Consider the following 17,483-nt stretch of genomic DNA (forward strand, 5'->3'; position numbering starts at 1 on the left):
GCATGAAGTTCCAGAAACTCCTTGTCTCTTCAGATGACCACAACAAATAATCAACACTTCTCTATAGGAGGCCATATGGAAATTGCAGCACTGACTCAGGTGAGGTATTGAGAGCACTGGGATTCTGTAAGTACAGATTAAGACCTGCATCAGTATACCGGGGTGAGGGAGGGAGTACACTATCCACCTTCTAATATTCTGAGCCAAAATGGCCTTTATTCTGACAAACCTTTTGCTTCATAGAAGCAGGTCCAGGAGAGGTTCATCCTCAAAACAGGGTGTGGTGTAGTTATGGTATAGCCCAATATCAGACAGACTGTGAAAAGCCAGACTACACAGCTGGTGTCGGATTCGAGATGGACATCACCATAGCAAATGGCTCCACTGGTGTGATGGAAACCGGTGCTGCTTTCAGCAAGGACTGGTGCTAAAGATGGATCAGGTCGTCTCGGAGAGGGGTCAGTTAGCACCAAATACAGTGACACTAGATGTAGTGCCAAGGGAGGGTCCAATGGCTCCACGGGGCTAAAAGGTGCTTCAGAGGGAGATGGAGCGATGTTGAAAATTTGCAGCATGTCCTCTTTAAAAGCAGCAATCTGCTGTGAACCAAATTACAGCATAAGAATCTCAAGGTGCATATTTCCCAGAATAGGAACAGGTTCAAAGGCAGTCAACACAATCTAGCCCAGAAACAACTTGAAGGAGAGGAACCAAGTTTATTTTTTTGTTGCTTTTGTTTTGTTATTTAAAACCCTGTCCTTCGACTTGCAGAAGGAGACTGTTCAGAAATTGCCTCATTTCTTGTACTTATAGCCCACACCCACTCAACTAAAGCACAATTACTCTGAGAGCAGATTCTTTGCTGCACCTCACTTGTCTTAGGAAGAACTCGTATACATGAGAACTTCACACCTAAAGGGCTTTAGCTTGGCAGGGGACATTTACCAGTACTTAGCTATGACGGTCCTTAATTATGGCAAAAATATCCTTCCCCTTCCATCATATTACATTAGCCACCGCCTGTGTAGCTCCTGCTGCAACTGCATTGCCAAATCAACTGAAGACTTACTGCTTTTCCTTCCAACAGTCTGCACAAAATCCACAACCAACTTTTACATGTCTTATGCTACTATAACTACTGAAAATCTTCCCCACCAAAGTTATTGTTTCCAAAACCACTGCAGCTAGAATACCTTTCTGGATCTCCACTTTACATTTATGCACGTGTGGTGGTGCTTTTGAATCACAATCTTATTTTAATAAATGCAATGAATGGAAAATCCTTTATTTCTACAATCTCAATAATTACACACTTCTTGGATATTTAGGTCTCGTCTAGACCGTGCATGCATAGTCTCTCTGAGGCCTTTTGTTTTCTATGAGTGGGCATTGAGACTGACCATTGCTTAACAGTGTGCCTCATTTACTTGCTTCTTATTGGTCAGCAGTACGCTTCCTTCCTTTTCGTGTGTTATATTCTCCTCTGGAGCACAGACGCATTACTTTTGTCCTTCAACTGTTCGTTTTTGTAACAGTGCTACAGGTTTCTTTGTGTTTAAACCTTCTACCACAGTGCATCTTTTTCAGCTAGTTCACTCAGGTACTTCTCCCCCCTACATGGTCTATCTTCTTGCCATCACCCACCCTATATCCACTGTTGTTGGTGCTGCTTGCAATAACTCTGTTGTCAGTGTTCCTTGAGAACACCCACCTTCCCTCCCTCCCTTTTCAGTGTTGCCTCCCCACATTTGCCTGTGCTACTTGCCTATTCCTCCCTCCGTTGTTGCCCGTGCTGCTTGACCAAACATGCCACCCTTCTTTCATTGTTGCTGGGTTCACCTTTGCCCTCCATTTTTGCCCGTACTGCTTGTGCCCACTCCCTTCAGTAGTTGCTTACACCCACCTAACTCTGCTCATTCTGTTGTTGCCTGTGTTAATTGCCCACTCCAGCACAGTTTCCTGTGCTGCTTACCCCACCACACCCAATTCCTTCCATTACCGTCCATGCTGCCTTCAATTGATGTCAGCGTTGCTCTCCCCTCCCATCCGTCCGCCTTCGCTCTGTTATCCATGTTGACCCCCCCTTAACTCGCCATCACACACAAAAAAAAAGTCATGACCAAGACACTGCTGGCCGCATGATAGTGTTTTTCTTCCCAACCCGCCCTCCGTCTTGCATTCACTCCTCCCTTAAGCAATCAAAAAAAGCACCATTATGCTGGCCATTTCTTTTTTTTTTTCTTTCACTTTCAACCATAATGCACAGCAATTGCGCCACTGTACAACATGGCTAAAACTTTGACAAAGCCATTACCTACCATAGGTGAGACCTATTGGCTTTGCCGATGTTGGTTCACATTGGTATTGAAACAAATGTTCTACCTGTGAAGTAGTGTGGCTCACTGGTTAGAGGCGGCAGACCCGAGAGCAGAGGACGGCCCGGGACCAGGGTTCGATTCCCGGCGCGGCAGGTTTCTGGACCAGGGTCAGCGGACTCGATAATTCTCTCGCCTCGGTGCCCACTCTGATCAGCGATCACACTCGGCAACTCTGGGCATTAGCTTGCCTCATCTTCACTAACGGCCCCACCAGACCGCCGGGGATGCCTGGTCTCACCCTGGAGATACCCATTAAAGGACCATCTCTCAGGGAAGCCAGGAAGGGTTTCGCAGCGGTCGAAGCGCCTTGGGACCCTACGGGTAAGTAGTGCGCTATATAAATGCCAATACATTTACATTTACCTTCTTTGGTGGCATGAACACTCCTGCACTTACAAGATCCTCTCGAACTCGCTTTGCTTTCGATCATCAGTGCTCATCTAACTAGTGTAGTCATGCATTGCTGGATGCATCAACGCCCACTACTTTGCAACAGGTGTGAATAAAAAATAATGATAAAAAAAACACATGGAAACCTTGTGCGTATGAATCACCTTTTACGACGCACTATTCACACTGTTGCGCAAAGAAAGTGTTATAACATAAGTTGATTCAGAGTTAAATCCACCAACAAATGCCATATACTGGTGCTCTGGCACTCTGGTCTTCTTTCAATCAGACACAGCAGCAGCTCTTTTTGTGCTTCCTTCTTGGCTGCAACTCAAATTGAAATATTTTATTTAAAAGGGAAACATTTAATTAATCATTTATTCACGGAAAATGCTAGACTGACTTGTCAGCAACTTTCTCTTACAAAGTGGTTTTATATTACATGAAAGTGTCCTTCTAGAAAAAGAAAATGAAAAGCGGATAGTCACAAGGAAGAATAAACTAGCAAAACATTGTGAAATGGTGTGCATCGTGATATTTCAAGAGATGCCATAAACAGAAAGCCATGCAAACTCAAAGTACATGCCTATGGAAGCCTAGGCTATGCAGCTCCAATACAAGTGAACTTTTTTTTTTTTTTCTTTACAATAGTGCAGATCGATTTGCAAAATTCGAGGTAATTTGGGAGTAATTCAGGCATCGGGGTATCATAAATATAAACATGTGTGCCTAAGTTAACATCCTGTTTTTACAGCAAACTCAATTCAATTAAATAAAGTTGGCCATAAATAAAGATCTCTGCTTACTGAGCTGGGATCATTTCTTTTAAGGATGTTAATTACAGAAACGAACCTTTACATTAAAGTTTAATTAAGCTATGAAACGGGTAACTTTAGTAAAGTAGCAAATTCATTTTAAGTAAATACTTTATCCTTCGAAGCTGGTACAATCTAGAGGGGAAAAATTACTTTCAAAAGGAAAAGCTATTGAAACCAAACTATACTTTATGTAAGCAACAGCAGAGGAAGGAAAAGATAATGAAATGTGATAGGAGGTTAACTACAAGTTTGCTGACCCAAGGGCATTGTTTCAGAATTGTTTAAGTCCTGCATGTGCCCTAAATAGCAGAATACTCTCGCACAACTTTACTGGAAGGTCTCGAACTCATCTTGGCTAGCATTTCCCTAAAGCTTCCTCCGCCTACCCACTTGAATGGGCTTGAATCTCCATTACTGTGTAACTCAGAAACCTCTTCTTCAGAATCTTCAACATTAGAGAAAAGTGAGTCACTTGAAGGTTCTCCAACCAAACAGGACTCACTTGTGTCCAAAAGCGAATCCTGCCTGGAGTTGCCATGTGCTGTATGTTTAACATTTTTTAACTTGAGCTGTGATCCCGAGACCATGTCCTGCATTCTACTCTCACTTGACCATTGTGCAAACTTTTCACCTTCTGTGCCCTGATCTCTGAACTTTTGTTTCTTTTTAGTGACTGTTACAGTTTCATCATAATCTTCTCTTAGGCTTTCTTTAATATTATCCTTCGTTAGATGATCTGTATCAACTTTATAAATGAATAATTGCTTCTTTACTCTTTCTTTGCCAAGTACCGAACTACGCGTCAGTTTCTTTCCAGTGTTTGGATTATTCAGATCTTTGGGGCATTTCTCCTTGCCTTTTTCCCATCCTTTAGGCTTCATGATGGAGCTATTTCGCCTTGACCTTCTGCATAACTTAAGATTCCTGCAAAACGAAAAATGTTATTTTTAACAATACAAAAGCCTGAAAATCAAGGACAATGAGACCGCACGTTTTCACATTTGCGAAACCAATATCAACAAACACAAATGAAAAAATCAAAACAAATGACAATCATTTTGGATTCTGTACAGCAAAAAGATCAAACTTAAATAAAAAACAGAAAATAGGTACCACAGAAGTGAGCAGGGAAAACTTCTGTTACATGCACAGGTAGCTCTACAAGCTTCTATTAACACAATCAGGCTTTTACCCCAGTATTTTCAATTATTCAAAGAGAAAAACAGTCTCTAGTGCAGTATGGTTTAGGGCCTACTTTTGCGTGTATGTTATGTTAGCATGCCTTATTAGAAGTTTAAACGCCATTTTACCTTTTGCTGCTTTTGCACAACCTGTTTTTGTATCTTAGCCTTCAAGAAAGTCTACACATGAGAAAAGGTTTGTTTTTCGACATCTCTAGACCTACATCGTGCCCCTAGTCTGAACAGTGAGTGCTGAGCCGTCAAGGTTATCAAATGTTAGCTGTTTTTCGGCATGTCTGTGTAACACATTCTAGACACAACATTTTGGCAGCTGTGAGCCAAGTAAGATTCTGGCACCTTTATCATTGCACACTTGCCATGATTTCAGACACTTGGAAGATGTCATTTCCAGGGATGCAGAGAGCAAAGCTGATCCAGATGTAGTTTACTCTTACTGAGTCGAAAGGTAATGGGGTCCCCCAAACCAAGCCTATGAGACCATCTTCAGTTTATAATACATAGTTCCTATATAGGGAGGGTGTTAAAACTAGGCTCTATAGGACCTGTTTTCACCATCATTATAATATTTCTCTTTTTGTATTTTATGGAGTTGTAACCATGCTGACCATATTATTTTGAATCATATGTCTGCTTATGTTGGCTAAGATGCGGCACATGAGATCACGTCGTTAAAATAAACATTTTAACCTAACTGTGTCTCTTATTTACTCCTGTTGTTGACTGGTATGAGAGTATAACAAAAGAGTGTTCTCACTTCTTACCATTCCTGAGATGGTCCTAAGTTGCATGTTCTAGGTTGTCCAATCATTGATTACTTTGCCATAGGATGAAGAGCTAATGGGACACTGATGGTAGCATCTAGTTGGGGTTTTTCTAGGTACTGAGGTGAGTTTCTGGTACACCACAATTCACTGATGTCCTAGATCTCTGTGCACAGTTCTGTGTAGAGCAGGATCCTTGCAACATGGTGCAGCCAACGAGTGTGGTCTTATTGTGAGACACTTTAATAGCGCTTGTATCAGTTCACAACCCCCTCACTATTGTTTCCGGTTGACAGTAGTGACGGATAAAACCTACCTATAGTTACATAGGTCTTTTCAAGTTTGATATTTTAAAACGGTTTTCTATTGAATTACTACCCAGTTGTGCATTTTTCTATTGCATTGTACCGATCTTTCACTGTGTCGATATGGCTGTTGATATCTCAGCACACAGTTGCTTGACTGTGCGGAATCACTTGCAGGATTACCTCGTTTCACTGGAGGGACAGGCAGTAGTTTTTGTTACCTCAGCTGACATCAGTGGACTCTTGCACGCGCTTTTTCTGGGTGTGGCCTCAAAGGAGTGCTGATTCCAGAACTGTCGTAAGGGATTTGCGTGTCTTTGTGGGAATTTTTGCGTGTGGTACCTTCCATTCGGACCAGGGTCCAGCGTTTGCCTCTAATGCGTACAAGGATGCCATGGCTTCATTCGGGTTCCAGGTCAAATTTTCGTCTCCATACCGGCCTGAGGGTAATAGTGTTGTGGAGCGGACGAACCGTGACTTAAAGACATCCTTGACAGCGATGGTATTAGGTGCTGGCAGAGACTGGCTAACACACCTCAATAGCGTTCAACATGCGCTAAATAATCTCCCTAGAAGGTCTCTGGGTGGGCGGAACCCATACAAAATGCTCCTTGGCATCAAAATGTTTGTCCCAGACCTTGATGGTCTAAACATGGCGGCGGCGGCCGCATCCTTTGACGTAAATGAACATTCTAATGTTTTGCAGAACCTACAAAAGACCAGAGACAGTCTTGCAAAGGAACACTTGCCCTCCACATCTGATGCTGCGTTGCAGATTCCAGTAGTCGGATGGCTACCCCAAGTTGGAGAACTGGTCCAATAGAAGATAGACAAGAAGAAAGAATTTGGTCCTTCCTATCGAGCTCCAATTGCCGTGCAGGGTACAAGAACAGTCATTTTACCTTCTCTTAGTGGGGGATAGGGTAACAGGTACATCTCCATTAACAATGTCAAACTACACAGGGTGGCCGATTCTTTATAGTATGACGCCTGCGGTTTTGTGTCCAGCAATGGTGCGACACTCTGTTTTGGCCCGGATCCTGCCTTCGGGACTGATGTTGTCATTAAAATGAATCCACTTACGAATCCTTTATTGAATCTACCTGCTAGTGATCCTCTTAATGACACTGAATATACTTATCCAACTGACTTGTCTATGCCTGATTTGGAGACCCATGTGGCTAATCAGTCCCGTTTTTCATTTGACACTGGCTCATCCACATTTAAGTCCCCTTCAAAAGTTTCGATTTTTGCTACCTGGTTTGAAAAACAATTTTTTTATTCCCCCTTGGACTTACATTTGGCTGGTACTATTGGCAATTTTTTTATTCATGTCCATTGGATTTGTGGTGTTTTTTTTTGTTTTATAAATGGACACTACGTTCAAGAAAGAACTTCAATTTGATTAATTGATGGAACTTTGATGGAACTTTGGCTTCCCACTCCTCTTCTCACACCATGAAGAGGGACCAGCTTTTTGTGAATATAACTGCTTGGCCAGTTTTAGATAGGATTGCATGGGATGCTGTAAAGTTCCAGATTCATGGGACCACAGAGGTCATTTATGTTCCCAATGTACTCCGTGTTTCTATGGGTGATGTGGATAAACAAAATATTCGCTCTGACGTCCAGGCCGTAGAGGCTTTATTTTCTGATTTGAAATACTATGCTGCTTTCGATGCTGAAGATTTATATTTAGAGTCTGCAAACTATGGTGATTTGTACTGTTATCAGCATTTTGGCAATCACTTTCTGTATAAGACAAATTCATTTAGAAATGTGGTTAACTACACACAGTGGGAACATTGTCCCGCACCAGTGGAAGGCAGTTCAAAAACGCTTTTGAAAAAGTTTTCTTATTTTACTGATTTTGATCAATCAAACCCTAATGCATTTTATTTTAAGATGACTGAGAAGTCCTCTTCCAAGGTTAGACTTAACCACACTAAATTACTGTCTTCGAAGTCCTTTATTGACCAGTTGGCTGTTGGGGGGCTATGAACTGTGGAACAATACCATTGATCTTAAATCTGTTTGGGGGTTCAAAAAGTTGACAAGTGCAAGGCACCGAGGCTTTGCATCATGCATGTCTCATCCCAAACCATATGTTGTTTCTGAATGTCACCATTTCAAAAACCACCTGCTTTGGATTGGCTACTTCTGAAAAACTAAATGCTCCTTCATTTCCTGATTTGGGTGAATTTCCCCATTGGAATAATCAACCGGTACTTCCCTAAGTGAATTACAAGCCCTGTTGAGAAATTTCTCTTTTAATGTTTCCAGCATTAATCCCGAAGGCTGGTTGCTATGGCAAAAAAGTGCAGATTCCTGCCAGCACCGTTTTCTGGGTCTGACCCCTTGCTATAAAGAGGTTGGAATTGATCCCCGCATTCAGACTCATCATTTGGTCACCACCAATTCTGAGTTGGCTCAGACATACATCCTTAGCGTCTGTTAATCTACATTAATCCAAACTCACTGACACCATTGACTTAAATGATTTTGTTAAAGGTCCTGCAGCAGGCAGATCGAAAAGATGTATATATGCTGCTTACAACGAGGTTTGGAAACTGTCCCAAATTGAAGCTGCTTCTAGGCTTAGAGCTGTAGATCAGGCCAATTTAGAAAAGGTGCTTGCCGTTGTAGATAATAGCATTAACACCCTTTCTTCCCAAATGTACACATTAGATAATATTGTATCATCTGTGGTTGATATTGCGCAAGATGTTGCAGTATTGTACCATGGGCAGAATCAATTGAGTTCTGTCATGTAGTTCGCGTGGACTCTTCAAACGTTGAATTACATGAACACAAGTTTGTTATTCCTGCCTTTTAATTTGACTGTTAAACAACAATTTATGTCAATGAAGGATGCCACGTTTTCTCGGTTGCATATTGAAAAACTGGAACCATTAGCATTTTCAGTGGCCAAGTCGAATTCGGCAGTTTGGCTCATCCATGGGTTAATAACTCTACCTTTTTCCCTGTTTAAATTTGAGTCCTGCATGAAACACTATGCAATAGGTACATTTGAACCTTTAGGTAGTGCTTATCTTCATGAAGTTTGGAATCTCCGGATAACATATAGGTGTTTGAGGGAAGGGAAGGAAGTTTATTTGAAAGGTGAAGATTGCACAACCACACCAGATCACTCTTTAGTCTGCAGAAATCTGCAATTGCACGGTTCTTGTAATGTACTAGCACCAAACCTTGCCTGTGTTTTAAAAAGGCACTCCAGCCCCGGCTATTACATCAACCTTCGCTTTGCTTGCAAACGGTAGTTATTTGTTATTAAATAATCAAGACTGCTGTGGTCTGCTTGCTGGTATTCCTTATATTGTTATGGTTTCCCAGTGTGTAGTTTGCTGTAAGAATGTCTTATATCCTCCTCCACATGGGAGGCTCAATGTTTCCATCTGGCCTTCTACCCCGACCTTTGAAAGCAGAGTTCAACAAGATGAGTCGAATAAGAGCTCTTTTGTCCCAGAAGAAAGTCCCCCTTACATCTGCGCGTGAGACATTCGTACTTCACGTTGCAAATACTCGTACTGAGGTAAATACCTTGTTAAACCCAGACCTGCCCCTGCATTTCGGTGCTTTAATTCACACAATCTTTAATGCCTCGTCGACCACGGGCCTAGCACACTTTTTTACAGTAGTAAGTTCTAACCTTGTGACCTCATTCCAAACTATATTTGGTGTGATCCCTGCATTTTGTCATTCGATTTTTGAGTGTCTTCTGCGGTTTCCCGTTACTTCTTGCTTTAGGAGCCGGCATACTGCTAATAATTGGTTTACACCAAAATGGATGCACAATCTGGGCCCCACGACTATCTGCCCAGGCTGCTTCAGCTTCATAACCGGATCCTAGAATACTATGGATCGCTGCCTCTGGCGACTCAGAGTGTGGCGTATGGTTTATCTTTCCAGCTCTCATTCTTCACTTACGTGCAGCCTGTATTCCATTGCCTGGATTGTGGATTTGAATGGGCCCTGGATTTGTGTCTCTGCAACACGGTGTCTCCTGACCTGGATTTTAATCTACTAATGAGTCCCTTAGTTGCTTATGAAATAGATTGTTCTAGTTTCGGGATTATGGCCTGCGCAGCGGCTCATGGGGTTCCAGGCTATTGGAACATTTGGACTTCGGCCAATGACTTTCTGGCGCGCAGTTATCTTGAAGCAAGCACGAGTTATGCTCTGATGGTGCTAGAGGCTCCGGCAATCGAAGAAGATGTATGTTAATTGCCATTACTTAATTGGATGGCTGAAATGTTCATGGATGATGATAGCTACTTCCTATTGGAGGCTGTTGCAACATATGGTGCTTATACGCTGTTGGATTGAAGTGTGAATTTTCTTTCTGCTTCATAAACACATACTGAACTCGTGAATATTTTTTTCTCTAATGCCTTAATGTTTTTCTTAATTTTTGAGGTCTTTTTTTCACACCATGGCCACCCGTGATTGGTTTCACTGACTTGGTTACTTTTTAATTCGAATTTTTACTTCCAATTCTCAAATTTGGCAAAATTCCTGAACTTGGTTCTATCTCATTCGAACTTGAACTCTGCGCTCTATAGAGCTTTACCCTTTTATTGTGCGTTCCCCGAACAATGGAGGGTGTAGTATGGTTTAGGGCCTACTTTTGTGTGCATGCTATGTTAGCATGGCTTATTAGAAGTTTAAACGCCATTTTACCTTTTGCTGCTTTTGCACACTACACTGCATAGATGTTTTTGTAACTTAGCCTTCACGAAGGTCTACACATGAGAAAAGGTATGTTTTTCAACATCTCAAGACTTACATTGTGACCCTAGTCTGAACAGTGAGTGCTGAGCCGTCAAGGTTATCAAAACATGTTCGCAGTTTTTCGGCATGTCCGTGTAACGCATTCTAGACACAACATTTTGGCAGCTGTGAGTCAAGTAAGATTCTGGCGCCTTTATTATTGCACACTTGCCATGATTTCAGACACTTGGAAAATTTCCGTTCCAGGGATGCAGAGAGCTAAGCTGATCCAGATGTAATTTACTCTTACTGAGCAGAAAGGTAATGGGTCCCCCAAACCAAGCCTAAGAGACCTTCTTTAGTATATAATACATAGTTCCTATATAGGGAGGGTGTTAAAACTAGGCGCTATAGGACCCTTTTTCACCATCATTATAATAGGATTTCTCCTTTTGTATTTTATGGAGTTGTAACCATGCTGACCATATTTTTTTTAATCATATGTCTGCTTATGTTGGCTAAGATACTGCACATGAGATCACGTCATTAAAATAAACATTTTAACCTAACCGTGTCTCTTATTTATTCCTGTAGTGGACTGGTATGAGAGTATAACAAGAGAGTGTTCTCACTTCCCACCATTCCTGTGATGGTCGCATGTTCTAGGTTGTCTAATCATTGGTTACTTTGCTATAGGACGAAGAGCTAATGGGACACTGATGCTAGCTGGTTGGGGTTTTTCTAGGTTCTGAGATGAGTTTCTGGTACACCACAATTCACGGATGTCCTAGGTCTCTGTGCACAGTTCTGTGTATGAGCAGGATCCTTGCAACACTAGCAAGGTGAAGGTTCTGGTGTTCATCGACAACTAGTACTCTAGCTACGGTATACAATGGAAAGCTGGCCTCCTAAGAATTCTCGAGTTTCCAGAGAAACTTGTGTGAGAAGTTGGCCTGATATATAGTGCTCACTATTCTAGTGATCACTGTGTATCATACCAAACGACCCTTATTGATGATTGGTTGTAAGTCAACCTTATAGACCAGCTATCCTAGTAGCATGGACAAAAGCAGTCTTTAGGCTAAACTCTAGAGGGCGTGTTAAGCCATCACATATACCCCTTGAACACCAAGTGAAAGGACACCACACAAGTTGTTATAAAAAAAAAAGGATATTTATTAATAACAAGTCTACCCTGAACTCTTTATGAGTCAGGGAGCTAAGCACAATACAAAACTCTTACGAAAATACTTCAAGTTGCACAATTTACACAAATGCCCGAGGGGCACGAAAAACCATATACTCTGAAAGTGGAATGCGAAATACTAGCAGGTGAGTAACTCGATCCAGAGGCTTCAGGATCGCTAGGACTACACTACTGAACTCTAAGGTTAGGAGCAGGAGGCCTAGGGAGATCGGGTGCAGAGTGTGCACTCTCACGCGGGATGCGGGACAAAGTCTATGGAGGCTAGTATTTCTAAAGTTACTGTTTCCGGACGAATCCAACTAGGTAGACTTAAAACGAAAAAGGATCTGGACACTGGGATAGTGAACCTGCGTTGGAGCACCGAAATGCTCGGGTTACCTAGCCCAGGGGCTGCGGCTGCATAGGGTTCAAAAGACGTCGGGAATCCTCGTTGTAGTCTATGGAGCCTGAAAGAAGAAGTTGCTGGCAGGCGACCAGTGAAGATGTTCGGTGTGATCCAAGCCTGGATCGGTGATGGAGACGACCTGAAAGCAGAGGGGACTCAGTTCTTAATCACTAGCCAGTGATTGTGTGGGCACCGGATGAGGTCACCGCGATCAGGTGAGTGGGCGACGCTGGACTCTGCAGTCACACGGGCCAGGAGGCGTTGTCGGCGACCAGGCTGGAGGTGCGAGCTGTCCCACGAGGGTGTCTGCTGTCGGCGATGCTGAAACCAGGATTGGAGCAACAAGCCTTGGCAAAGGCAAGCCCGCGCGGTGGAGTCAAGATGGCGTCTGGAGGGGACCAGGAGGGTCCGGGGTGCTCCTCTTTTGGAAGGGAGCAAGGGTCAGTCTGGAGCAACCAGACCAGCGGTGAAATCGTCGTGGTACGTCGTCAGGAGGGCCACTAGACAACGGGCAAGTGACCGGACAACGCGGTAAGCAGCAAAGAGCAGAAGGGCCCCACGCAGATTTCGTGGATGCTGGGGGGCTGGACTTCGGTGCTGGAGCTGCTCTGAGTTGGGGCTTCTCAAACCCCAGTGCACTCACTCGAGGATTCCTCGGCGGTCGTGCTAGTTAAGCGTCGTGCAGGTTTTGAAGATGGCCGGTCCCTCAGGTCTCGTCACACCCACGAATCTCAGCTGGGCTGATGATGCAGGTAGAGGTCAGAGATGCCAAGGAATCCGGGTCTCGTCGAGCTGGTCAGTCTTGATCCGGAGGATGGACGTGCAGCCAACCGCGATGCTTAGGTGGTGCCTGCGGGTGCAGGGTGGCTACTCCTTAGCCACAAGGGAGAGTCTTCAGAGAAAGTCAAGAGTTCCTTTCGTGGAAAGTAGTTCAAGATTCAAGATTATCTAATTTGGGAAGGGGGCCCGCTCCTACCTTTATCCTAAGAAAAGGGGCTGGCACGCGACTAGGTCCTTCCCATGGGTGGGACCAGGAGGGGGGTGGTTACACCCCTCTCCTTTGTCCCGTCTCTCCCCAGCTCAGGGGCTGGGGTGCCACTGGAACTGGTTTGAGCCGGCATATGCACAGTGAGCACCGGGGTGCCACTTGCAGTCACCTTCCTCTCAGCCCTGCCTACCTCGGATACACAAAACCCTGTCTGGGATGGTGCTAGCACCGCCCCTGACAGGAAACCCTTTGTCCGAGCCCTCCTCGCTGGAAGGACTCCCAGCAGCAGGAGGTCAGACTTGTGTCTGTGGTGGCAGCATCCATTTTGTGATGCTGAGGCTCGAGTTAACTTTAACCGGGGTTCACAGTTACATACATGTCGTGTCCCTCTAGAAGGGTGGAATGCTAACCCCGTCGCCTGAATTGGCGAGGGGTTAGTATTCCAATTCGTATGACGCCTTACTCGACATGTTTTGATAATGCTATGCCAAAGTTAGCATTTGACCGCGAGGTACATAATGCACTTAAGAGTATATGGTATAGCGTTATCATGGAACAGCTATTAGGACTTGGTTCCGCAAGCTGCAAATGGGCTCAGCTCATGCCAGAGCACCATCTCACATAATTCCAAGCACTCTGCCTTCAGGATTGATAAGGCCTGCCATAGGAGTGACTGATAGGAATATATGTGTCCATTTTAGGGTTAGAAATAGGAATACTATATCTAAAGCAAAGGGTGATTACACCACCTTGCCCCAGCTGTCGTGCAGCCAGTTGTGTCAGATTTGGATGGCCAGCCAGGGGTGGCATAATACATGCTGCAGCCCCTGGTAGGCCCTGGGTGCACCTATGCCCTGGGTACCTAAGGTACACTGTACAGGGGCTGATAAGGTGACTCAGTATCCAATTAGATATGTACCTAAGGTACATGGAATCCATTTTACAGAGAGAGCAGTGGGCCTGGGGTCCTGAATAGCAGGGTCCCAGGTCAACTAAGTCGAAAAACCAGCAAAACACCAGGCAAAAAGTTGGGGGCAACCATAGTCAGATATCCACCTTCCTACAACTTGGACGAGTAATTACCACCTTGGGCTCTACTGACATCATGCAGTAGCGGCTGCTGTACAGACGTAGTGGAGAGGTGGGGGCTGGGGACGACGACGCGAGGAGGGGGGGTGAGTAAGGGGAAACCGATAACAAATATTTAAAAAGAAAAATAACTAACCTTCCGGCTACCGCTCTTCTCTGTGTCCTCTTCTTGCTGAAGCAGAGGCTCCCAGCCTCCCCTACGGCCAATCCTGATGTTGCTTTCAAGTTAGAAAGTAGCATCAGTCTTGGCCTGAGGGCGGGCGAATTTGCTTATCCAGCAACGCAGCTGGTATGGAGACTGCTCAAAGCGCATCAGCTGGAAAACAGGAAAATCTACCAAACCCAGACATTTTTAAACATAAACACTCAGGAGATTCCAGGGTGATATGCCTTGCATGGATCTCAAATTGCTTTCTTACCCACAATTCCCTGCAAACATCAAACTTCATATAAAATTACATTTTCCTCACATTTCTGAGACAGTTCCAGAAATTCCTACCACCCAGCATACCAAACCTAGCGCCTGAAACAAAATAAAACATCATGGGATCCACACAAGAGGCACCATCCTGGACTTTCCTGGGTGTCTAGTTTTCAGAAATGTCCAGATTTGATAGGTTTCCCTAATTGCAGACTAAACACCTAGCGCATGCAGGCCACTAAGTAAAAAAAAATCTCCAGTCTGGTGCATGGGGGATATTCTAAATAGAGATTAATCTGCGATCAGAAGTATCAATCTGTGGAGATGTGGCTGGCAAAAAGATGGCCAACTGGAGTTAGACTGACCGAGCTAAGACGGCCCCAGATGTATCCTTTAATATCCTAGACCATGACTGGCATCAATCCGGTCTAAAAGGACACTATCCACACTCCACACCTGTCCACATTCCTTTCAAAGTGCTGGGGCACGCTTGGATTCCTGGTGAGGAAACAAAGCTACGGCCCATGGGGTGCCAACATGGCGGCATCTTGGGGCTGTGAACGGTAAACCCAATAGCTGAAGCATTGCCTGGAATGAACGGCTGTCTGCCATGGGCTGCTGCACGACCCTGGGTGGCTGCCTTCGGGGCCAAGGACTGGTCCAACCTGAAACCAGAGTGTCATATGGCACTGCGTAGAGCCTGCTGTGATGGCCTGGTCTGTGTTGGAGGTGGAGGCTCTGAGTGGACTTGCAAATATGGAAGGGTGGTCCGCTGGCCTGGCTCGGCCTCTGCTGCGCCATGAGGAGGGAGAAGACAGCCAGTCCAGAACTTGGAGCAACCTTGTGGTGCATGGAGACGGCTCTTATCATGGTGTAGAGACCAGTGAACGGGCCAAGGGTGAAAGCGTGAATGGGGCCCCACTGGCGATCAGACTACCCTACACGCTCATAGCAGTATGGATGAATGGGGGGTCCCTGGACACTGGGACTGGCCCCTGCACATCTGATAGAACATCTGGCTGCCTTGTGTTGTATGAGGGGAGTTCCCACTGCTGTACAGAACCCAGTGAACGAGTGAAAGTGGCTGAGGGCAGCGTGAGTGGGTCCCTCTTTTGTGATCAGACTACCTTGCAAACTCACAACAGCATGGACTGGAGGGGTGGTGGCCCTGGGTGCGGAGACTGGCCCCTGTGGATCAGACAAATCCCAGGCGAGATGCAGCCTGCTGGGCTTGCTTGAGTAAAGGCTCCTCAACTGTTTGTGCCGTGGGTGGTCTGTGCTGTGCCTGGAGCATTATCAGACGGCAAGATCAGTAAACAAAGAAAGGGCCCCTTGGTGTTGCCATGGGCAAAGACGAGGCTTCCAGGCAGACCCAGGGCAACATCATTACACAATACACCACCGCTCAGGACATGCCTCGATAACTAAGAGGCAGACAATGTCCAAAAGAGTGCATGACCTGGAGGCGCGCACACACACAAACACTCCAGGGCTGAGCACCCGCAGATCGCAGAAGGCTCTTAAGGGAAAGATTGTAAAGGTAGCCATTGAGGTAACTCTACTGCGTACAGATCTCTGCCAAATGACAGACAGAGCTCAGATGGTGGAGAGGGGGCGACATCGTGCCTACAAACCAAAGTCTAAAGTCTTGAAAACCCAAAGGGCAAAATTGACTACACAAGCAAGGATCCTAAAGGAAAGGAAGGATTATGCATAAAACTGGTCCTGACGCAATAAACTGTGCTTTTGGGGGTTACCGGAGCAGGTGGACCCGACTAGACATGTGGACTCCGGCGCACAGGGTTATCAAACACCCCTCAGTCTGAGGGATCAGGATTCAAGGAGGTCCAAAGGCAGCAGCAGCAGCGCTTCCACCTTGGGGGAAAGTTCACAGCGTGATGCCCGTATAATGATCAGGAAGGATGCCACAATGGGCATAGTGCCGATATCGGAAACCATCCCCCAAAGCATAGTAAAGTACATACTGCAATAAATAATCACGCCACACAAATTTTGTTGGGAAACAGTTTGCTGCCGGTTTATTTCATACATGATGTATGCCAACGTGGTGGGTTAACTTACGGGCGATCCAAGGGCAAACAGATGAGTAACCGGAGCTGCTCACCTGCCTGATGAGCCAAACGGCACCGTGGCCAACCCAATTGGTGCTACCGTCTGGGGATTTTCCTCCTTAAGTACCGTGGACCACCAGTCCATGACTTTACTCACACCATTTTAGGGGCGGAGCATTGCAAGGCAAGCCCTGGGTTGCTCAGGCATACAATCGCCCGAAGGACTAGTGGGGTGCAGACGTTTCCATCCAGGGTACTGCCATAATGACTCCTGGGGTATGGCATAGAGCACCTCTGCTGTGCTCATTGAGAGGGTACCCCTATGTACCAATTGGACTCCGGAACGCCCTGCAAAACCTCCAACGCCCTGGATGTGGCCACTGTCATATGCAAACCCGCACCCCCGCCCCCTCATGGCAGGCTCCAGAACCTCTTGCAACCATACGTTACCAGTCCTTCTAGCTGGACTAAATCCCTATCCACCTCTGGCAGGAGTACCCCAGACCTATTGAAGTACCATGTAGTGTTTGCATTAATGAGGCCACACCCTATATAACCCAAGCCCCTCTGCTTGGTGAGCTTGTGCATGGTTCCAATTACCCTTCTGCGGGTATGTCTGAAGGCCTCTCCAGACCTGGCTTCAAGACATACCCTGTGCGGTATTAAGTTGCCAAACAGCATCAAGGGACCGCAATATTTTTCAGTGCCCATGAATTGCTGGATTCACCCCATGTAT

At 45.3% G+C, this 17,483-nt stretch overlaps 1 protein-coding gene across 1 annotated transcript in view; it reads right to left on the reverse strand.

Annotated features, from left to right (window-relative positions):
- Positions 1-3,107: 3,107 nt before the first annotated feature.
- LOC147730706 (uncharacterized) overlaps positions 3,108-17,483 on the reverse strand; it is a 90,657-nt gene continuing 76,281 nt past the window's right edge. Inside the window, exon 5 of the mRNA XM_086955485.1 lies at positions 3,108-4,510. Coding sequence (XP_086811611.1) covers positions 3,886-4,510 — 625 coding nt within the window. The 3' untranslated portion in view covers positions 3,108-3,885. The remainder of the gene's footprint in view (positions 4,511-17,483) is intronic.

The sequence above is a fragment of the Lissotriton vulgaris genome, chromosome 2_1 (assembly GCF_964263255.1).
Source record: "Lissotriton vulgaris chromosome 2_1, aLisVul1.2, whole genome shotgun sequence".
Classification (NCBI taxonomy): Eukaryota; Metazoa; Chordata; class Amphibia; order Caudata; family Salamandridae; genus Lissotriton; species Lissotriton vulgaris.